The following is a 23,440-nucleotide window of genomic DNA, read 5'->3' on the forward strand; positions in this document are numbered from 1 at the left end:
TACAGATAGAATAATATAAGAAAACAAAGCACCAAGGGCTACCTTCGCAAGACTTCTTGTCAGAGAGAAGTCTGTAGCCTTCGCGGCAGGAACACTCCGGTCCGGATCGAGTGATGCGACAGTTGTGCTCACAACCAGCGTTGTCAACGCCACACTCATGTATTTCCTGTACATCGATGCCTGTAACGAAAGAACCGTGTTTTATATAAAAATGGCGAAATTGAGCGTCGCAGTAGCCGAGTCACTTTCTTCTAAAGTTTGGCAAGAGATGTCCTCGCGTGCGAGAGCGTCTCGTTGACTGCCTCCAGAGCCGTAAGCAAAACATCAAAATATTAACATTTATGCACACCAGTGCAGCACATTCTGATATTCATAGGCAACGATCGATGGCAACCGGAAAAAAAAAGTGCTCGTGCTTTGATTACAACTAACAAAAGAAATACATTTTTGCTTAACGAGAGAACTAGTAATAAAAAAAATGCGACACTCACTCCGTTCAGCAATTTCACCTGTCTGAAACCAAACTTGATTACAAAGTCAAATCAGTCGTATAAGTCAAAACGCATTGATCTGGATCGGCTGACCTGTATTCCATCCCGCTTGCTAGTTTGTGCATTCGTCTGTACTACCTGCTCGACGAAATATGCAAGGTGACGCCTACATGCATCAGTGAAGCTACAACATCGCTCTCGATATAACTCGTGCTTTCATGCGACTTTATCAAGAAACTAAAAAGCAACACTAAATAGATAGTTAGGTATAGTAGCGTATTATTTCAAATCCACATGTTTATCGAATTCGCCCAACTTGTGTTGATTACTAGGGGGAAAAAAAGCGAAGGCTGAAGTTTCGTTTTGAATTGATCGAATGAATTTAGACCACTTGGTCTAAATGATCTTACACCTATACCTCAAGCGTTTTTGCTCCTAACACGGCCAGGAATTAAGCGACCGCCGTGGGTCTACTCGAACCCACGACATCATGCTAAACAGCACAACGCTGTGGCCAGCCGCTAAACTACCGTGGCGGGTCCCATCACCACGCATAGCGGTGTATTCCGAACGCGCGGGACTTGGTCACATGCATTACACAAATAATAGACCAATGATCACACGTTCTTTGAGCGCTTGCTTGTAACCCAGAGAACGCTGTATTCTGACCCATATTTTAAGCCCTGGAGGTAAGAAACACACAGCTAATAACGCCAGTGCAAGACACAGACACTCAATTTTAGTGCAGCCACTTGAGCTTGGCAGGTAGCAAGCGTCTATTTCCACAGGCAAAGGCGAGCAGGTAGCACAGTCTACTCTCGACATGCTGCGGTGACGGCGCGAGCTTTCAACCCGACAACGCAACCCGCGCCTGCTTGCCAGCTGGCACTGCAGCATGCGCTGTCGCGAGTTGAGAAGAAAGTAGCAAGGACATTCGGGGCTGTAGTGTATAAGGGGGGGTGTACGTTTGCGTCATCCTTACGGAAACAGGAAGTCCCGTCACCGGCGAGCTGGTAGCCCGGATGGCACGAGCAGCGGTACGAGCCGAACGTGTTGACGCAGTCGTGGGTGCAGCGGTTCTCGGCCAGGCACTCGTCCACGTCTGCGAGTCGAGCACGACTGCGTCACGATACGTTGAACGACGAAAAACTGCATCCTCGCACGTAGGATGGTTCGAGTGCAGGACGTTCTCAGAGGGTGACAGAAACCAACGAGGTCAAATGTGAAGTTATAACCCGTTGCTATAGAGAGCTTTGTTGGGAGGCTCTTCTCATCACCTGCGGCTGCCCAACCACCCCGACTTAAGCTGATCCTAATTAGCCGTCGGTACTGAGTTTAACACGTTTCCCATTGCGGCTAGACGTAAACGAAAGGCGTAATCAATGCGGTAAGTCGTAAACGACAAATAATTAGTTGCTCCATCACCCTCTTCAGTCTCGCGAGTTGCGATCGGCTGTAGATGAATGCGCGAAATTTACATACTTTTGTGCCAAGGTGCTGGAGACTCCGTAGAAAGCAAGTCAAGGTGGAAGAATGACTCTATGAATTTTATATGGTGACCCATGATAACTACATAGCAATTAAATATTAATTTATTGTACAGTCAGTCATGCTACGTCGCTTCAACACAAATATTGAATCACCCGCTAGAATCGGATGCACATGTTAATTATTGGGGGCAAGTATTACAATAAGGTAAAAAGAAAGATCTCTCGCAATTATCACCGTAACACCCCACTTCAATTATCCCGTCAAACATGGCAGTGCCTTTACCAAAGCGGTTATCTGAAGTGACATATTTCACTCAGATTTGAGATAGGTGTACTTAGGAAAGCAGAACGTTCAATTTACTCAAATCCTAACATTCGTTGTCTATTTATTGCAACCACTGCACAGAAATGGCAAAAATAAGTCGCATCCACGAACGAGTACGCCATGACTGAAAGGGTTACCTTGTTCAGGCTGCATACACCAGAGTACGTAGTCACGGAAGCACGCGAACAGCTTAGGCGTACAACTATGCGACAGCACTACAGTCCGTTATGCGAGGAACGACAACTTCAAGAGGGCCTGAACTTGAGCTGGTTGGCATGGCTTCGTTAATAGGAAACAGCGATAAAAAAAAAAACGATACAAGATGGACAGGACAGCCGCTGCCCTTTCTTGTCTCGTTGTTTCGCGGTGTTTCCCCGTAATGAGTAATGACAACCTTGCTCTTGCAAAAAATGAGAGAAAAGCGAGTTGTTTTCAAACGTTTAACTCGCCAATCGCGCATCTGCCGTAGGTCACATTGCGATTTATGTCGTTTACTGGGAGTGCATTGGAAAAGAACCCTTAAATTGCTTAAAAGTACTTTCGATCGCAAAATTTAAAGGGACTGACAGCCGATTTTTTAGGACCTAGTCTTTTCTGGCGCGACGCAAAGCTCACACTTTGTAGTGTTTACATCTGCAGCGGTTACGTTCAAAAGCGCGTGGATATTTAGTAAGCAGAATTTTTCGATCTCAGCAGCCTCTAAAAAAGTAAGAGTCCCTCCTCCACCAACGCTGAGAAATGAGAGCGATGTCGAGAGCCCGCCTCGCAAGTTGTGAAAGCTGCCCATCGTTTTGCTTTCACAGGAGTGAGTGCAACAATGGTTAGCCACCCACATTTTGAAATCTTCAACCACTTTTGAAAATAAAAAAGCTGGTGCAATAAGTTTGAGCTGTTGTACAGACCTTACTTATATTTGTGCCACATTTTCCCCCCGTGTACACGCCTACGACATGGCTGACTGGCCCCCGTCGACGTTGTTCTGTCGATAGACGAGCCAAGCGAACTCATCGAAAACGAAGGTGAAGGCAGCGCCACTTTTCTGCTCACTACAGAAGAAGGCTTGTCTGCACAGTGAAAGTCAGGAAAAACTTATAATAAAAAATATGCTGCATTTCAATACTAATAGAAAGACCAAGAACCGCGTACACTAGTAGAAGGTCACGTGGTGGATCGACCTCTTATGCAGCTTCATGTTCTTCCCGCGTGGGGCGCCAAAGGTCATTTTTCGCGACATTTAATGATGAATTAAAAATATAAACCCACGTTTAATGGGAGAAACATGGCTCGTTTTAGTCACTACGATAGCCAATCTTTCCATCACCGGGGTTATCTCGATTCATGTTCTGAAAGGTTGTCTGTTCCTTGTCTATCCAAACAAAGTGTGCTTTAAGTCATCAACTTTCTCTTTTTTTTTTCATTCAATCACCACTGAAGTGTTTGTTGCTATATGTTGATACCATTTTCCCGCACTGTTAAAAACTGAAGCTTTACCAACACTTCGCGTATGATCTTTTCCACAAATTGAGTTATTGTGAACACCGGGGTTTGAGTGTTTCTATATTAAAAGCATAGGCGCTGATATTGTGTTTGGTCGCTACTGACATTTCGCTTCTTCCGTACCAAAAGAACGGATGATCTTTCAACACATCTACCTCACGCCTATTTATTTCTTTAAATATTTTTTTTTTTACAGAAAGATAGGAGAGATAACAGCAGCTGTGACACTCACCGGACTCACACTGAGAACCCTGGTAACCGGGCGGACAGATGCAGTGCGGCTCGCCGAACTGCCGGCTGTGACGGCGACTGCGGCCTCCGTTAAGGCATTGCACGGCGTCCACGTAAGCCAGCGATCCTAGATGGACGAAGCAGCACACCAGGAAGATGAAGGAGCCGAAAGCTCCGAAACGAGCACGAACCCCCATCACAGGCGAGCGTGCCCACTCTTCGAGATTGGGCTTTCTATTGTTTACGCTTTGCCGCCGCCCTCCCCACCCCCTCAATTCATCATCACGGCGCGTAGTAACTACCCTGACGTCAGAAGACGTCCTCTCCCGCCGGCCGAGACGCACATGGTTGCCTCCACGTTAGCGTGGGCAACCCTGAGAGAGGAGGTCGGTGCGACGGTTGCTTCAGTGAGACTTGAGAGAGAGAAAGAAAGGGGTGCAAGAAGCTTTTGCTGTATGCGCGCGAGGGACGGATAGGTTCGGAAGCTTGGAAAAAAAAATTGAGTGAAGGGAAAGGAAGAGAGAGAGAGAGAGAGAGACTGCCCGGCAGAGGGCCGTTGGCGTAATTCGGCGGCCTGCTGCCTGGGGCGGCGCCAAAACACCGCGCGCGCTTTAGCAAAAATAGGATCCGCCGCCCAGGCAGGCATTCGCTTCGAGAATTCCTCGACGGGGCGGGCCTGTGTGTGTCCGTCCGGACGCTTCGCCGGATCGGCCAGCGTTGGCGGCGTGCCTGGCTGCTGCTGCCGTATACGCGAATCGAGGGTGGGAACTTCTAATGTAGAGCGCCAAGGAACTACAAGAGAAAACGGAGTATAAGCGCGGCTGTTCTGTGACACGGAGCGGTCGAGTTTGCACTGCTATACACAAATTACAGGCTGTAGAAGGTAAACGGAGTAAAAGAATACGCCATTTAGCGTGTGTAAGGATTACGTGGATTTTATTTCACTCTGCGTGCTTTGCTACCATCCTAGGCTGTCTCGAACGCTGTGGGGCCCTGAGGCGCGGGTGTAACTTCCTACAAAGGGGAAGAAGTGCTCCATGTAATAGGTGATTTGCGTACAGGGCGTGCAGAGTTAAAGGGAGCCTGCAGCACTGTTTTATTTAAAACTGAAAACATGCTGGAATGAGTGTGAAACCTTTCGATGTTTGGATTGCCAGCACTAACGTTATGCAAGGTACAGACAGAGGGCTCTGCAAGGTAAAGCTATTCACATCTGCTTCTATTCCATTTCCGTCATTAGCCCTCCACGATTGGCCAAAAACTTTTCGGTCCACATCCACGTCGTCTGTCTTTAACGTCAAGTCATGCAACCCGGGGAAACTCTCTATGTCAGAACCAGATGTACAGGCCGATTACGCACGATGAGGCCGAAGTGAAAAAAAAAAAGTTATTTCTGATTCTACGCTTTTGTAGGCATGCGACCACCGCTAATTGGTCAACATTTTCCAGGGCGCGCCCACTTCGCCTGTCTGTCATGCAAAGTCACGAGACCGCGAAAACTCCCCACGACAAAGTGACGCGTACGCATTAAAGATGCGTAAATATGCCGAACCAAACTACTCTCTTTTTTCTTAATAGCCCGAAAATGCCCCGTTCCTAAAAGAAGTCGGCTGCCGGCTGATCGCCCTGGAAAATGAATGGTTTTCTTTGCGTAAACTGAAATTTTTTCGTGGCAGTATACCGTTTCTGAGCTCGTTCGGCACGCGTACGACATTCTTCTGCCAAGTACTTTCCTGAGAATCCATCTTGGCGGAACATTTAATGCCCCGCAAGCTAAGCAAAGGGAAGCGGACCAATCGGAGACGACGGCACCACTCCTCACCAGGTTATCTGCTTCCACTGCACTAGCCCATGCCCACCGAACCCTCTCCACTTCTGTGCGCTCCTCGTCTCTAGTCAGCCATTTAGATAAGAAAAACCTGCAACGGTAGGCAATGCTGTTCGCCTCGAAACCAAACCAAGGTTACCTCCACAAACGCGGATAGCGTTTGATTGAGCTGTTAGAGCAAGCAATAAACTGCGCACGAGCGCAGTTTATTGGTTCAAACAACTTTGCAGGTCGCCGCCGTGCTTGCGTCGGTGGCTACGTAAACTTGACATCAGTAGCTCAGAATATAAAGACAGAATGGAACGTTAGCTTTACCTTACATAGCACACAAAAAAAGTGGAAAGTGTGGGACACAATGTTGTGTCCTAGGTGTCCAGTCAGCGTTACTGGACCTGCCTATATACAGGTCCTCCTCTGAGACTCGCCTAATGTTCATCCTGCGTTCTGAAAACTGCCTGGCCTCCTTCGCCATATTGTGTACTTTCTTTTCACTCCACTGCTTTGAGAGCTATGGCATTGCGCTGCTGAGCTCGAGGGTGTGAGTTCGAATCCTGCCGCGGCTGCAGCATTTCTACGGTGGTGAAATGAAAAAGAAACAAGAAAAAACGTTCGTGTACTTAGATTTAGGTACACGTTAAAAAACCTAAAGTGGTACAAAATTAGTCTGCGATCACTCACTACAGCGCGCTTCGGAATTAGAGGTTTTGTCAAGTAAAATGCCAGAATTTAATTAAATTAAATTTTAGCCTTTCCTGAAGAGAAGGCGTGGGGACGTAGACCGAAAAAAAAAGAGCGTCTGATTGGCCACCCTTTGCTGCTTTGCTGAGAGAGTACACTGGAAATAGGAAGATGAGAAAGATAGGTATGCAAAGGGAAGGCATGACGAGTATGTGCAAGCGCTAGGACAGCGCCGCGCAGTCAGTGGCGTTTGCATATGGGCAAGTCGCTTCAGGAACAAAACTTCCTTCATTGCCTTAACTGCTGGCTATAAACAGGGACGGTGTTCAAGTATAGCACTTTAGAGCTGAAAGTTGGGCTAGTTGGTGCTGCCTTAAGTGCATCATAAAAATTTCCAGCAAAAGAAAAAAAGAAACTATAGGAAAGGAAGCAAGTGGACAGAAAGACGCTGGATATGTTTGAACAGCATCTTTCTGTCCACTTGCATCCTTTCCCGGTGCGTTAATGCGCTGAAAATTATTTTAATGCACTTAAAGTATGGCACCTGGCACGAACAGGGGACAATTGGCAATTGCGCTGAATGCGTTGTGGCATTACACGCATTGTAAGTTAAAGCGCGGACATTAGCACAGTGCGTGATCGGTGTTCTCTTTGCAACCAAAATCGTTGCATGCATGCAGCATTGTAGGCCCTTTCCTCGCAAGAAGGTGTGAACATCTTTGGCATCAGAAGTGGGCTGCAGACGCCGAGGGGTTACTCTCAAGTTTATGCGACGAAAAAAACTTGTTGGCCAAGTTTAGGCTGCAAGCACTTACGCTGCAGGCATCCTTTCTCGCCTCTGCGCCTCGTCCAGCCCTCGCAACATCCGTAAGCAGTGGTGTACCGACGCTCCAGCCTGTTTTCGTACGCCACATAGTGAACTGTCCTGTAAGGAAGGAAGGCCCGAAAGCGACTGAGCATTTCATCACCAGCAACCCTGTCATCAGCCAATTTAAGCACATTACACAGGACGGAGACATCCCTCAAAGGTTTCCAATTACCCTTATTCCACATCAGCTGAACTAATTATACCTGTGACTAATCACTCCATCACGATGTTTCCCTTCCCTTAACCCCATTACGTTACTCAGATAGGCGCCACTATGTATCTGGTATGTACAGGGTGTCCCACATAACTTGGGGCAAGAATTTTAAAATGAAAGGCGCGTCGGAAGCGAATTGAACCGAACGCATACCACTCGCAATAGCCTATAGTAACTCGGACAATTTTTTTGTTTTCCCGTAACTCACTAATTAATTAAGTTTATAATTACCCAACTTTTTAATTATTACCCGAGGACCCCAAGTATGATACACAGATCTGTAGAGCACCTTCAGAAACCACCGATCGAGTTGTTTCCTTTACGATGCGTCTCACGTAGTCCTTTTTTCCGGGTTGCAAAGAAAGCCCGCGAAATACGAAAAAAAAAAGCCACGTGACGGAGTGTTTGTGCATGGTGTTGTGCTGCTCACAAGCGTCCGTTCAGTGAACAAGGTCGGCTGCATCGTGACTGGCGACGAGGAAAGGGCAGGGCGTTCTTTATCTCATCGGCAGCGTTCGGCCAGCAGCATGCATTTTCGCCGTCATAATTGGCAATTTTCGCTCTCATAATCAGGATGACGGCATTTTCGCCGTCATCCGACCTTATTCGCCGAACGCACGCTTGAAAGCAGCACGATACCACTGCGCAAGCGCTCCGTTACGTGGCGTTCTTTCATATTTCGCGCGCTTTCTTTGCAACCCGGAAAAAAGGACTACGTGAGACGTATCGTAAGGGAAACAACTCGATCGTTGGTTTCTGAAGGTGCTCTACAAATCTGCGTATCATATTTGGGGTCCTCAGCCGATAATTAAAAAATGGAAAATTAAACTTAATTATTGAGTCGTGGGGAATACAAAGAAATGTCTGAGTTACTATAGGCTATTGCGAATGGTATGCGTTCGGTTGAATTGGCTTCCGACGCGCCTTCCATATTTAAATTCTTGGCTCAAGTTATGTGGGACACCCTGTATGTGACTTACGTGACCTGCCCAACTCTTTCTTCCCGTTCTCCTCAAGAGTCTAATAAACTCGCGTTAGCCCCGTATCCCGTACAGTATCGTACCCTTATTCAAACCTATCATTCTTAGTTCCATCGTTCGTTGCGCCGCCCTTTGTTTCTCCACAAGTTCCCTTTCTTATTTTTTATCGCAGGGTTACTAAATAACGTTTAGTCACCCTACAATAGCGACGGCTGCTTTTTGTAAAACAAGAAGAAACGTCACGTGTTCGAAAAATTCTACAGCCAAACTAGCTAAAGGGAGTGTTTGAGGTCTGCATATTACGTTAAGCACACTTTAATTCAGAGAGACAAAAAGGCGAGGACAAGTTGCACCGCGCACTATATTGAGTCCAGAACCACCCGTGCAGACTGAGTTTCGAACACGTACGAGAAGCCGCGATGCTTCCCGAGCGAGTACCACTTTGAGCATGAGAATAACTACTTGGCTATCCCTAAAAGTTTCAGAAGCGCAGGTTTGTGTCGGAAAATATGCAGAGGTATTATTATGCAGAGTTAATTACCAGTGCTCCCTTAACTAATGCTTAAAGAAAGCCAAGGAGAGAGCAGTGCATACAGTGCTGAAACATCGCCGCACGCGTGTAGCACATTTCGTCGAACGGCAAGTGCTGACAACCAGCTGTCGCGGAATTAATCTCTTGGCGTTGGTGTCCGCGCCGCGCACGAGCAGTCTTGAGGCACTGAATGATTTGAGCCACCGGCATGATCTGAAGGGAGGCACGCCGGAAGAGGCCCGTCGATGTGATTTACAGCCTGGCGCTTGCTTGCTCGATCTGCTTGGAGTGCGCCGCTATATACCGGCGAGGAGTTTATTTTGCAAAGGGGCCCGTGGTAGAGAACCCGGAACTGGACTTTCGGCTGGCACGTTGCGGGTATCATCAATTACCCCTCCGCCTCATCCCCCACCGCTGTGTTCCTGCTAGTGGGCTCTTCTGCAGGGCCCGAATTCACACTCAAATTCACGGATCTCATCGTTCGTGTCATAGCAAAAAAAAAAAAAGGAAATGGTCGGTTATTCGCGTATAAAATCGAGGCTACATTAATTTCGCTCCGATGGCGCTAGCGGGATTCGGGTATTTCACACTATATTCGCGAATATGGGTCGTTTTTATTCAGGGAGTGCACCGAAGACCTTAGAGGCCGCGATCTTGCTTAGTTTTTCATCTTCATCACCATCGTTACATCATCGCATTTCGTTAACATTGAATTGGGTCGCATGCAACCTAATTCTTCTGGGTTAGTGAACGATCAACAATCCCAAAGCCAACGTTGTTGAAATTCAAGCCGGCTCGGCCTATCGTGTGGGAATGTCAAGGTTGTGTCAGCATCCGCATTCTCACGTTTCCTTTGCATATCCAGCCTCTACTCAAGATGAGACTGACGATGTAGTAGGTATAGCAGAAGTGCCATCAAAGTTAACGCTTATTATTTGTCCTCAGGATCTCTTTAACCTTAGCATCACCTCATTCGGAAGCACTTCGCTTTAGGGACACCAAAGAAAAAAGTAATTTGAACAGTATAAGTTAACGTTCCCCAAGACGAAGACATAAACTTGGAGGACCCTGAAACTTCGCGTATAAGAGTGGAATCCCTGACTGCTCCTCACGCTTCCTGGCAACTGCAGCTTATGTACGCGTAATGTTTACCGGGAAAGGCTGGCGGCGAACGCTATGCACGAAGGCGAGCTTTCTGGTAGAAACGCGGCCTCTTAAGTGGGCCGATTCCGGAGGTTGTGCACAGCCGCGCAAAAAAGAAATTCATACGTAATTTTCAGGTTTCTGTTATTGTTTCGCAATTTTACTGTATAAGTCTGAGGAGATTTAACATAAAATGCATGGGCTGTCAGTGTTTTGTTTCTCGACATTTGTACGTGGGCTCTCAATCTCAAAATTCGCGGGAATAACTTTGCCAGGAATGTAAGACAAGGTATGAACAACCTCAGTGATAGAATGGTGCGGCAATATAACCCGCATATAGCGCATGTCATATAGCAAGGCGTGACGTATACATATACCGGTATTTCTGCTCATGGACAACTCCGCCGACACCGACACCGGATTTTCTCCGACGCGGGGACCTCAACGCTATTGCATTAAAAGACAGAAGAAAGCTCACTCTTACTGTGAGCAGGCTTGGTAAGTCAAAGAAGGACACAAAAAGAAAAATGAAAGACAGGTGGCGACGCCGCCTTCAAGTTGCCGCACTAGCTCGCAGTGACGTCACGTGTTTTGCCTGAGTCTACTCGGGTCTAGTTATTTTTTCCGGGTTAAGATGTGGACCACACTGTATTTCAAAGGAACCAAACACTGAATTAACCAAGTTTCGACTACTTTTACTAAGCCACGGTGAACCAAATGCGCGAAGATACGCCGCAATTTGTGACGTGCGTCACACTGACGTAAACCCGCGTTGGTGGCTCGGCATGAAATAAATAAAAAAGCGATACTGCCCTCCATTTTATTTTCTGATAATCAGCTTCTTGATGCGAAATTAAATAGAACAGTTTTTTGAAAGAACACCTTATCGGTCTACAACTGATTTAGCGTTTCCCTTCACTCCTAAACAAATTTTACACCCTTTGGGGCTTATCTTGACACACAACAGTAATCGTCGTCTGTCTTGCTTGCGTTTCCTTTCTCGAAAACTCAGTGCTCGCTACACTACTTTCCTGTCGAGAATGCTGTGTGACGCTGATAAAGCGAAAAGCATTCGTGACTTATAAATACTGGGCTCCCCACGTTAAAGATAGGAAATGCGGGCAAAGAAGACGATGCTTATTGTTGCGGAACAAGACGCGGCCCAAAGGGGGGGATGTAAACTTTTATTAACAGTGTTTAGTGTCTTTTCATTTTTCCAGGTACCTTACCTCGGTTGGTACTCGAAGCACTCCGCTTGTGTGATGGAGCAGTTGGCGATCCGTATCTTCACCATCTGCATGCGTGCTCGCCGGCTTGGCTTCGAAACGCGCACCGTCTCTGAGTTTCGGTAGGCGCACACGTTGGGCCTGCAGAGCGGAGAGAACGCAGAATAAAAATTATGGGGTTTAACGTGCCAAAACCACTTTCTGATTATGAGGCGCGCCGTAGTGGAGGACTCCGGAAATTTGGACCAACTGGGGTTCTTTAACGTGCACCTAAATCTAAGCACACGGGTGCTTTCGCATTTCGTCCCCATCGAAATGCGGCCACCGCGGCCGGGATTCGATCCCGCGACCTCGTGCTCAGCAGTCCAACACAATTGCCACAGAGCAACTACGGCGGGTTCCACGCAGAATAAGGTTTTCGAACGTCGAAGAAAGAAACGAGAGTAGATGTCAGACACGGTTGCGAGGATTTCACAAAGACGCGTCTATGCTCGTCTCCGAATGATCATTCTGAATTAGTCACTTCATTGAGCGACTCTGTGATTGATGGTTATTCGTTGCTGATTTGTTAATCCATAAAAGTAACAAAATTTATAATGAGGGCGGGGAGAAAAGTCTATAGCGAACACGCTCGTATTGATTTAGACAGAGTGCTGGTAGCTGGAATACTTTCCTCCGATAGAGAGAGAGAGAGAGAAATAAAGGCAAATACAGGGAGGTTAACCAGAGGATACCTCCGGTTAGCTACCCTGTACCGGGAAAGGGAAAGAGGGGTGTGGAATGGGAGATAGAAAGAAAAAAAAACACAATACAGAACCATTTCTGTAGCAATCATGAATCGAAAGGTGCTGGCTACAAGAGCGTGCGGTGACCTTCACTTTGGTATTCTAGATGTTGAAGTGCGCATGCGTTGAAAAAGAAAAAAAACGGAGGGGAAGGGGAAGACTGCAGGAAAGTTTGCATAACACGTGTAAATTGTGCCCAGGGGTGGTATGTTCAAACGTGCAAAATTACGCATGCGTATTATTTGTCCTTCTTGTCCCTTAGAACAAGGATCAGTTGACAGTCTGCGCTCTGTGTGCTCACTTTGTTTCTGTCCGCTGTCTAGCCGTCGTACTGTAATCACTAATGAAATATTTAAGCAGGTAAGAGGCGCAGGCCTGAGAACATAAGTGCATTGATAGTTAAAATAGCTTTTTATTATTATATGGTGCTTTGGAGGTGTTGTCGCCTTTAATTGGCGCCGGCCACTCCTTTTGGCACAGAGATGTGCAAATAATGAAGTCCGCAGATATAAAAAAAGAAACCTCTTAAAAGCACTAAATCTGAGAGTCATTTCTGAAACATAGTAACACAAAGTACAATCACGGAAGTACAATGAAGTGACACTAAAACGGAAAGTAAGCTCAGGAACACAGCAACAAAAAGTCCATTCACATATGTACGCTAGTCAACACAAAGTCCGGTCAGATAATTGCAACAAAGTCATTAATGCGTTGTTCTAAAAGATTCTGCGCAGGACAGGAACACTTCCACATTAAAAATGGGTGATTCCAGGGAGTTCTACTCTTCTGTTGTGCTATGTCAGAGGGGTCGGGGAGCCCCGGCCCGGGTCCTTACATTCTTCGCGCGCTGGGGGATGAACTGCGCGAGTTTGGTGAGTGGCAGCGGGGAGTCGTGTCTACCTTGTCATTTTTGTTTCTGTATTAGCCTCTGAAGAGTCTGTACCCGCTTAATGTTACAAATAAAGGCACACTTCATTTGAGCTCTAATATTAAATGCACTCTCTTAATAGTTACATCGACGTATGGAGTTTTGCCCTTAAAAGCGGCTGCCTTTCGAAAACTTCCTTGTCGGACGTGACTACATTTTCAAAAAGCCGAATATGCAGTCATGCATCACATTTCAGCATATCAACGAAATTCGTGAAACTAATATCCATCAAAAAAGAAGAAAGAAAAGCTTCACAAAAAAAATTACCAACTGGAAAATATCGGCGAGTGTACTAGGAAATATGGTCACTGCAAAAAGAGAAAAAGAAAAACAAACCCGAATTTTTGGGTGGCTACAAAGACGAAGAGAAGTACGCAGCATAAAAAAAAATTGTTAGAATAAAGCCAATCGATCACGAACGTCAGCTTCTTTCCCTCTGCCTTCGTGGTACCACAGCATATTGACGTTTCAACGTGGCGATAAACTTCGCATGTATTTTGCTTGCCGGCTCGTGTGCATAGCGCTTGTATACATGGCTATTGGCGCGCAAAATGCAGGTATACGTGCCACAGTTTTTCCCTACTAACATGGTGTGTGTATACCGACCGTAGAACGTTCTTTTCGCAGGTCACTGTACAACTGCCTTTTCAACTCCAACCATTATTTCCTTTTCTTTCGCTCTTCGCTTCCTGCTTGCTTCCACGTGCAGTAGCAAGTCACAGGCACGCCACTCCTGCTCATTCTGGGCACCTCAATACGCCTCACTCGGTCTGTCTGAATGTCTCTCTCTCTCTCTCTTTCTAAACGCACTCAATGAGAAGAAAGGGGCTTAACTGAGGGGCCCGATTTTTATTATTCGTACCATAAGAAGGCAACAAACAAGGACACCAAGGACAACCTAATTACTTGCACTTACTAATTATATTAAAGAAATGATAAATTAATCGAAATGAAAGTGGAAGAAAGAACAACTTGCAGCAGGTGGGGAACGGTCCCACGTCTTTGCATTACGCGTGCGATGCTCTTACCAATTGAGATACCGCGGCGCCGTTTTCCCATCCCCCTTTTTGGGTATTTGATCTTTTACTGCGACAACTAACCCTGGGAGTGTTAGCCAGCGCCACCACTCACAAACCTTGGCGGCGTACGTGGAAGATCCTTTCTGGCACAAGCTGGAGCACTGAAATGCGTCCAATAAAACGCAATGGCAACAATCACCACTCACATGCTTGGATCGAGCTGAATCTCGTCCGCGCCGAGCGCCAAGTCGGTGACCGTGCATACTTGTAAGCATATCACCACCAAGATGGGACGCATTGCTTGGGTGACCCTTGGCCCACTGATGAGACCTTTAGGCCGAAGACGAAGGCGTCAGCGACGTAGGCATACCGTGTGTTGTTTCCAGCTTCTACAGAAAAAAAAAAAGAAGGACTCATTGAAAGCTCTAGCTTACAGCAACGTCATCGCTGTCGCATGCTCGGATATTGTGCGTGACTGGAACAACACGTCTCCGTAATTCCGCTAGCAACATTACAATGTTAGGTTGGCCTCTGAAGCATTAAGCCTCAATCCTTACACAATTAAGGAACATACGAGCGTTTACTTGCGAAAATTGATCCGTCTGACACGTGTGTGTGACACACACACAACCACATATCAAATCACAAACACATACAATATACACACACGCACGCACAACACGTACCTGCCAATGCTGATGCCGGACATATTAAAGCAGGCAGCCGGTCAATGGCAAACACGTCTTACTAACGAAAAGCGCTGTGAATCCAGTCCATGTTCTCTTACAGTTCTTCTGAAGACAAAGTGCGCTGCAACTAAAGAAGCACACGCACACGTACTACAGACAACCTTACGAGTGCGAAAGGACTCACGTCGCTAATGACGCCAGACGTCCTGGTTAACAAACGAGCTGTCTTGGGGCCAAGGCGACGCAGCCCACCTCATGCAAATTTTCAAGTTGGCTTGGGGGCCGTTCTCTCTCCTCTCGAGTGTTTCGCTGCGCCCAGAGAGTCTCTAGCAGCAGCAGAAGCAGCAGCAGCAGCAACAGCAGCAGCCTATCGCGGCGAGCGGGCACTATAACGGTGTTTGGCCGCCGCGCACGGTGCGATGGAAAGAGCAGAGGAGGGAGGAGGTGCTGAGAGGGCAAGCTTGCCCACCGACAGCAGCGTAAACACGAACCAGCCGGCAGCGGGCTGCGCTGAAAGGAACCCCAGAATGGGAAGACGTGTAAACGAAAGCTTTTGCTTTTAATGTATACCCCCTCTCCCCCTTTTTTTTATTTCAGTGTGTCCCTCGAGAGAGAGAGAAAGGCAAAGGAAAGACAGGGAGGTTAACCAGAGATTATCTCAGGTTGGCTACCCTGTACTGGGGGAGGGGAAAGGGGATGCAATAGGTGAGAAAGAAAGAAGGATAAAAAAAACGTAAGCACACACACGCACGTACACACGAACTATTTCTGTGGGCACTGTCACGCAGCCCGCAAAGGCATTCCTAGTCTTACGCAGTGTCACCGTACAGTCCTACGCCACACAGTGTACTGTCACAATTTGTCAGAAAGTCCCGTGTCTTTCAAGTATCGCAGCAGCGCCTTCTGTTCCTTGTAGGGGTCACTAAAGAGTAAAAAATCGTTTATACTGACAAAGTAGTTTGTTAGAACACCATTTTCGTTGATTTCGCGGTGCTAGCTCGATTATAAGAAGAGTAAAGGAGTCGATGTCAAGGTTATAATTGTTTGAATTTCGTGCCAAAACATCACCCCCCCCCCCCCCCACCCCCGAACTTGCAAAAAAAGTACTTACGCTAGAATTATCCGATGAACCATTAGCGAATGCGGCGGCGGGTCAATAGAAAAATGGCACTTCCGTAGGAAAAGCTTCGTGAATTTGGTTCCAGCGCCAGCGAAAGGTCACGGATTTCAAAGTATGTTCTGTCCAAAATCAAGAAAGGGGCTGACAGATGGAAAAGCACACTGGGGTATAAAGTTTGTAAACAGGGACAAGTTGCCTCAGAAAGGCTGGCCAACGTTTCGATAGGAGGACCTATTTTCGTCAAAGGCGGCCTCGTCGAACTTTAGCCGTTGCGGCTCTGTAAAAGTTATTGAAAATTGCTAATACAGGTGTCATTCCGATCACACAGATCGAATGCTGCCACATGGTCACTTTCAATCGCGATCTTGCTCGATCCGAATCCGGACAATTGCGATCCATGCATCGCGATCGAGGCTCTCGATCGTGATCGTAGGCTGGCAACCATGCAAAAAAAAGGGGGTTTTACGTGCCAAAACCACTATCTGATTATGAGGCACGCCGCAGTGGAGGGTTCCGGAAATTTCGACCACCTGGGGTTCTTTAACGTGCACCTAAATCTAAGTACACGGGTGTTTTCGCCCCCATCGAAATACGGCCGCTGTGGCCGGGATTCGATCCCGCGAACTCGTGCTCAGGCACTCTTACACGCAAAGCCACTCTTACAGGCAAAGCTTAAGCGCCCTCCGAATTTTAGGAGATGATCACTAAAGAGTAAAGGTAGATGTTAAACTGTATTAGTAAATTATGCTTACGCAACAGCAAACTGCCATTTTAACCGCGAGAGGATGCTCGGTAAGCGTAAAAAAGCAGAAAAAAAAACGAAAGACTGGTGGCGACGTCGCCGTAAAGTTCATGTACCAGCTTGCCATCGCGTCGCTGATTTCGAAGACGTCTGCTTTGGTCCAGTTAACTACTTATTAACAAAGAGCTTTCTTCTATGGATATCAAATATTCGCCAACATTTTACCTGCGTCGAGAGCGCCCTAACGCAGGTATATACTAACTTCATATGCCTTACGTCACAGTGACGTAACGACGCTGAGATTTCGGCCCTAATTAAAAAAAAAATAGAGGGAGGAGTTCGGCCTTCGTTCCTCGTGGCGAAAATTCCCCTGCAGCAAAAACAGAGAAAATTGTTAGCGCGGTGAAGTTGAGTGGCCGTGACCACAGCATAGCAACGGGCAGTGTGAACGGAGACGGTGTTTGTTGCTCAAAGAAGTACTACAGATTAACTTTTTCTCTTTCTCTCTCCTATCTTTCTCTCTCTCTCTCTCTGTATATATATATATATTTCTTTAACGGTTGGTTGAAACGAAAACGAGCCATGGTTTGCACTTGCTTTGTTTGCCGACTCTTGAAGGTTTTGCGCTAGGTCGGCCGCAGTGCTTTCCAAAACAAACTGACCCAGCTGCGTATCGTTGTTCCCAGAATAACACCGAACTTCTGTACAGAATCAGAAGCAGTCGGCAGTGCTGACGCACTCCGCGAGCACACAAAAGCGAAAAAAGTGAACAAAAATGAATACATCGCAGCGTTTAATACGTTAGAGTGCTTTTCGCGAGTTTTCAAGAACGTATAGCGAGGAATTAGGGACATTTCGTTCAATTTCTTTTGTTCCCCCACCACGCGGCTTATCGACCTTATTAAAAATAATTCGAAATTTTCTCCATGGCGTACGCCATGACGCACAACTGAAAAAATAATAACATAAGAAGCACACCCCCTGAGACGGCCGCTTCCCTTCGGTTGTTGGAAACGAGTGCACTTATGTGTCAGTGTTATCTCGATGACAGCAAGCTAGTTGCTCTACTGGCAATGAATAGACAGTTTTGCTAGACACTTGGCCAGACAGCTCGTCTGCATTCTGGGTGAGATGTCTGGCCCAGATAAATGCTCCGGCGGAGTTTTCGCTGGATACTTTTTTTCTTAAGTTTTCTTTTTCACTTGCACATAACTATGGGTGGCCGCGGGCTGGCGTATGCTCTAGCGTTCTGTTTCCTGGGTTTCCCACAGAACCAGCGTGCTCAAAGAGGAAGCTTTTGCTCGAGCCATCTACGATGCCACCTATTCAAATACATGTAAAACGCGGGAAGGCTATTATAAAAGAAAACCGTTGGACCGATTTGAATTTCATTTGTTGCATTTAGGAGAGAAAGTTATATTCTAATGAACAGAAGAAGGAAATCTTTTTACTTTTACTTAGGGCATGGAATTTTTTCTCAAGAATTGGCGAATATCGCAACGTTGAAAAAGATAGAAGCCCAAAGTTTATCATTTCGTAACTCAGTATCAAAACCAGGTATTAAATTTCTGCCAACTGCATAAGTTCGAGCATCTAAAGCGAACAATTAAACGGCTAAATTTGCATCTTATGTGAACTTGTAACAACGTTTGCAAAGGTTCTGCAAAGGTCTATTCCTCAACTAGTGTTTCACTTGTATGCATTAGTTGCAGTTTACAGAATTGTAATATGCTTTTTTCATTGCTCATATGGAGTTGTAAACAAAGCTTGTTTTTGAAATTCCGCAGTTGCGATAAACGTTTGTGAAAATTCTGGCGCCTAAATAATTAATTCGCTCGTTGCAATTTCTAAACTTGAACTTTTCCTTTCGAATTCAACGAATCTCATCAAATTCTGTGCAACGGAAGCTAAGTAAACAATTTCTCCATTCCCATGTATTAGACAGGACCCTCAAAATAAAGCTTCCTCGAAAGCTTCTTTTTAAACTTTGTAGAGCAATACGTGTGATGTATAAAACACCAATTTTAAATTTCTTCTTGCAATGTCAGGTTAAGCAGACTATTGGTACCGTACCCGGTTAATTTATTGTTTGTTAAAATACACTGAAAATCTATTCCAAAATATACAAGCTATTTGTTTAGCGGCAATATCGATCTGTCTTACTTGTAATCTCGAAGTAAAATAGCAAAAATTCAGTGTTCAACTACGTAATTCCCGTTTTACATTCGCTGAGTTATTTTAAAGCTACTTTAAAGTTATTTGGCTGTGTGCAGACCGACTTAAGGATAGGTCGCAGCTGGGCGACATGAAAAGCTTTATCGTTCATTTTCCCCCCGGATCAATTCTGCGCTCCAGTCGCTTAGGAGTTTACGGCGAAGCTGATATGGCTAGGTGCTGGAAAAAAAATTGCGTGCGTCGATCGAGCCGTCTAGAACGAGAACTTATTACCCTTCCACTTTGTTTCACGGACACGTGTTTTTTCTTCGGGCACGCAAGTGGCCACCAATCGTAGTGCCTCGCTCCATCCTGCGCGCGTGAGCCCTCGCGAAACGGAGCCGTGGGTAGTGTTACGAACTTGCACCGCCGCACCCCGATTACGGCTTTGTGGTCCCGTAGCGCTCTTCACCCGTTTCGTGACAGAGCGTTGGTAGCGAAGACTCCGAGCCTGGCGTCGATGAGAATAACAAAAGGGACTTTATACATTATATACAGGTTATCATACAGGACATGAACGGGTCGGCACTGGGGCCGAGTGCTCACAACAAACGCGACTGTTCTCGCACGACGACGTCCGGCGAAAACGCGTGACACATCTCACCCCAGTCGGGAGCGACACTGTCTCCCGGTGGGTCGGCGGATCCTGTTTTTCAGGCAGCGCGTCGCTGCTTTTATAATCCCCGAGGAACCATTGTCACTCAAACGGCCCAATACAAAGTCAGCACACGACGGTCGTCCGAGGGGTCCAACCAGCGACCGCGCTGGCCACCCGGTTCAAAGATCGCGCGCGCGGAGACCTCCATGCAAAAGGAGGTGCGGCGCCGGGCTGTCTGGCACACGCTGACACGTCCGAACACGCTGCTCGCCGAGGCTTCTCCCGCAGGACACCGCTGCCTGACGGCTCAGCATCTTGCCTTTTTAAGGGAGAATTTGGGCGCTCGCAGGATAAATTCTGCATCTTGCAGATTCGGAATCCGGGCTTGTGGTAATGGCACAACAGCATCCCCGCCCTCAGATAAGGCGCCGGGAAGACGAGCTGCCTCCACGTGGCTCGGATGCCAGGCGCGCACGTTCGTCAGGCTCGTCCAAGTTCACGTCCAGTGTCGGGACGCCAGGTAACTTCACGTGCCCAGGTCCGACTCGCCAGGACAGGAGCTCTGCTCACCGCGTCGTCGCCAAGGCACCTTGACCAGCTCCGCTCGGGTCGTTCCTAAGACCTTGCTTCTCGCCACTGGTCCCGCTTGGTCGTTCTGCAGCTTGCAAAACCGACCGGCAAAATGCAACACCCAACACGAACAAGTGCCCTCTGTCTCCCGTCAAACACCAGACAAGGCCATAATCCAAATCAACCTAACTAAATAGCTATCCCCCTTTTGCTCCCGCTGCAACAGGAGGCAGGTGTACGATCTAGTACACAAGGCTCAAACAACCAGTTTTCAAATTAACAACGCAACAAAATAGAAACAATTATTAATCAGCAATAATAATTACAAATAGAATGGTCCCCTTGAAATCACTTGGACCGAAAACATACTTCTGAGGAAGCAAATGAGGTCATTCATTTTTCCCGGCGATATTTTCGCGGAATCCGAAGCTGCTTATATTTGCGACCCTGCTTATCCGTGTAGCGGCGGTACAATAAGCCAGATTCCTTGCCAAATGAAACCCTCCTTTTTTTCACTCCCCGTTTGACGCTCTTCCTCAGATCGGCTAGTGAACAATCTTCCTGTTGCTCGCGAATCCGAGTTTCCCTTTCAACTGCAGCCTGCTCCTGCCAGCTGGCGGAAACCGGAGCGAGTGTGGAGCCCGCGTCGCCTAATTGCGGCGTCGCGTCTCTATCGCGGCTAGCACTGCACGCGTCACTCCCACTCACCTCCAGGACCCGCTCGCCTAGGCCAGCCTCCGAGCTCTGCCTCTCCCGTGCCTGCTCACCACTTAAGTTACCTTGATCGGTCCGTGTGCCGCACCGCTGTTCGCTCACCGACGCAAAGTCAAGTTCCCTCGACAGCGGGCGCGTTTTGGATCTCGTGAGGGCCATGTACGCCACGTCGGCAAAGAATGATTTGCCCTGATCCCTCAGCAGCTGCTCCGAGCTATTTGAAAAGAGGTAGGAAAAGTGCTCCGGGAGGGCGGCTGACACAGCGGCTTCGGTGTTAAGTTTCCCAAACTCTCCTTCAATGATAACCGTTGCGATCGGTAAACAGACACTCTCCTTCTCGGCCACTTGCCGTATCCCACCGCTGCCACCAGTGTTACGAACTTGCACCGCCGCACCCCGATTACGGCTTTGTGGTCCCGTAGCGCTCGTCACCCGTTTCGTGACAGAGCGTTGGTAGCGAAGACTCCGAGCCTGGCGTCGATGAGAATAACAAAAGGGACTTTATACATTATATACAGGTTATCATACAGGACATGAACGGGTCGGCACTGGGGCCGAGTGCTCACAACAAACGCGACTGTTCTCGCACGACGACGTCCGGCGAAAACGCGTGACACATCTCACCCCAGTCGGGAGCGACACTGTCTCCCGGTGGGTCGGCGGATCCTGTTTTTCAGGCAGCGCGTCGCTGCTTTTATAATCCCCGAGGAACCATTGTCACTCAAACGGCCCAATACAAAGTCAGCACACGACGGTCGTCCGAGGGGTCCAACCAGCGACCGCGCTGGCCACCCGGTTCAAAGATCGCGCGCGCGGAGACCTCCATGCAAAAGGAGGTGCGGCGCCGGGCTGTCTGGCACACGCTGACACGTCCGAACACGCTGCTCGCCGAGGCTTCTCCCGCAGGACACCGCTGCCTGACGGCTCAGCATCTTGCCTTTTTAAGGGAGAATTTGGGCGCTCGCAGGATAAATTCTGCATCTTGCAGATTCGGAATCCGGGCTTGTGGTAATGGCACAACAGTAGGGACAGCAAGGACGGGGGAGGAGGGGACGAACTGTCGATTGTTATCTCGCTCGCTCGTTCGTCGCGGGGAAGGGCTGGGAAAGAGCGCGCGCACTTGGGCAAGCGAGCATCGCCCTAGCGACGTTATCAGCAGTTGGTACTTGCCCTGGGCAAGACGCGCGTGGTTCGTTCTGAGGAAGGACGCGCCCTCAAGGAGCGACAACGAGAGCGAGAGCGCTAACGGCCAACAAAGAGACGAGAAGCCGCAGCCGCCGAACTCGTATGCAGCTGCCTACGGGTCTGTACGCTCGAGTAGGTGCCGTGCAGACGGAAGATGGGAGCGAAGGTCGCGACGGTAAACGTCCCTCCGGCTACGTCCAAAGGAGACGTGGAGACCTCTCCAACAGACGCCTTCGGTTGAATATCATCCATCGAAGACAAGTCGATCGTCATAGTGGGTGACATTAACATGGACCTAGTGCTCCTAGTCGGCAAGTGGATTGTGTCCTTCCTGGTGGAACCGGTTTGGAATTGAGTGATGCACGGACGCCAATGTACCGACCACGCGTCACCGGTCGTGTGTAAATTTAACCTTTGGCAAAAACGTTTCTAGCACAGCTGTACAACCGATCGCGGTGTTCCACAGCGACCACTAAGCAATGGCCACTGTGGTAACAAATGAGACGAAATAAAGATGATAACAACCACAAAGCTACGTATATGTGTCTTTATTCAATCATTGTAGCAATAACCATTATAACTCAATAAACTTGTCTATGTAGTCATTCCAATACAGCTTCGCTGTTTACCCTTGTTCACAGAGTGGAAGGGCACTAAATTTTTTATTAAGTTCCTAATTATTGCGCCATAATCGCTAAGTTTGGTAACTTCAAAACTAAATAAGAAAGTACTTTTTCATGCACAGCCAGTTATGTAAACACATCAATGTATTTGGCCTTTTGCTCCGCAACTCGTGACGCTTGCAAAAAGCTGATAGATTTTGGGAAAGTTTGCTGCAGTCACCGCTATTCAAACCCACCTACGAAACACCACACGTCATCAAGAAACGTTTCAAGTATAATGCGCAGACTAACCCTTGCCAAAATAATTGAAGCCGCAAACCGGAATTAAGAGGAAGACCCAGTGGTACCAACACTACGCCTTCTGTCTCTAAGTAGAGAAGAGAAGTATCTAGTGGCTACCTGCCGCAGTACTCAATACCTATAATTTACACTACAAAGTAAAAATGTTCTTAGCAAAAAGGCATTATTATCATCCCCGAGTGAAACATCCTCAACACATATCATTCAATGAACTTAAGCATGACTGGCGGAGTATGTCCGGAAACCAAGATTTTCTATAATGCGGTTCATTATTTTATATACCGCTTTCATTGAATAGAGGAATCAGTGGAACACCTCTCCTCATCCCCACTTTAAATGATTATCAGGAAGAATGGGGCCGGAGAACACTCTCTTGAAGTAGCACCTTTCGTTCTATCTTCACGTGCAACAACACACTCAACCTGATTTGAAAATTGCTTAGGCTATCTT

At 47.5% G+C, this 23,440-nt stretch overlaps 1 protein-coding gene across 2 annotated transcripts in view; it reads right to left on the reverse strand.

Annotated features, from left to right (window-relative positions):
- Window positions 1–15,318, reverse strand: part of LOC135899790 (multiple epidermal growth factor-like domains protein 6) — a 60,591-nt gene extending 45,273 nt beyond the window's left edge. The window contains exons 1-7 of one of the 2 annotated variants that reach the window (XM_065429121.2): window positions 15,109–15,318; window positions 14,442–14,624; window positions 11,507–11,644; window positions 7,356–7,465; window positions 4,036–4,161; window positions 1,474–1,593; window positions 43–180 (exon numbers count right to left, since the gene is read on the reverse strand). In XM_065429121.2, the coding sequence (XP_065285193.2) occupies window positions 43–180; window positions 1,474–1,593; window positions 4,036–4,161; window positions 7,356–7,465; window positions 11,507–11,644; window positions 14,442–14,533 (724 nt within the window). In that variant the 5' untranslated portion in view covers window positions 14,534–14,624; window positions 15,109–15,318. Of the gene's footprint in view, window positions 1–42; window positions 181–1,473; window positions 1,594–4,035; window positions 4,162–7,355; window positions 7,466–11,506; window positions 11,645–14,441; window positions 14,625–14,921; window positions 15,071–15,108 lie in introns of those variants that run through there. The other variant, XM_065429122.2, reaches the window with a different exon arrangement.
- Between the last annotated feature and the right edge of the window lie 8,122 nt (window positions 15,319–23,440).

Source organism: Dermacentor albipictus, chromosome 2 (genome assembly GCF_038994185.2).
Source record: "Dermacentor albipictus isolate Rhodes 1998 colony chromosome 2, USDA_Dalb.pri_finalv2, whole genome shotgun sequence".
NCBI lineage: Eukaryota > Metazoa > Arthropoda > Arachnida > Ixodida > Ixodidae > Dermacentor > Dermacentor albipictus.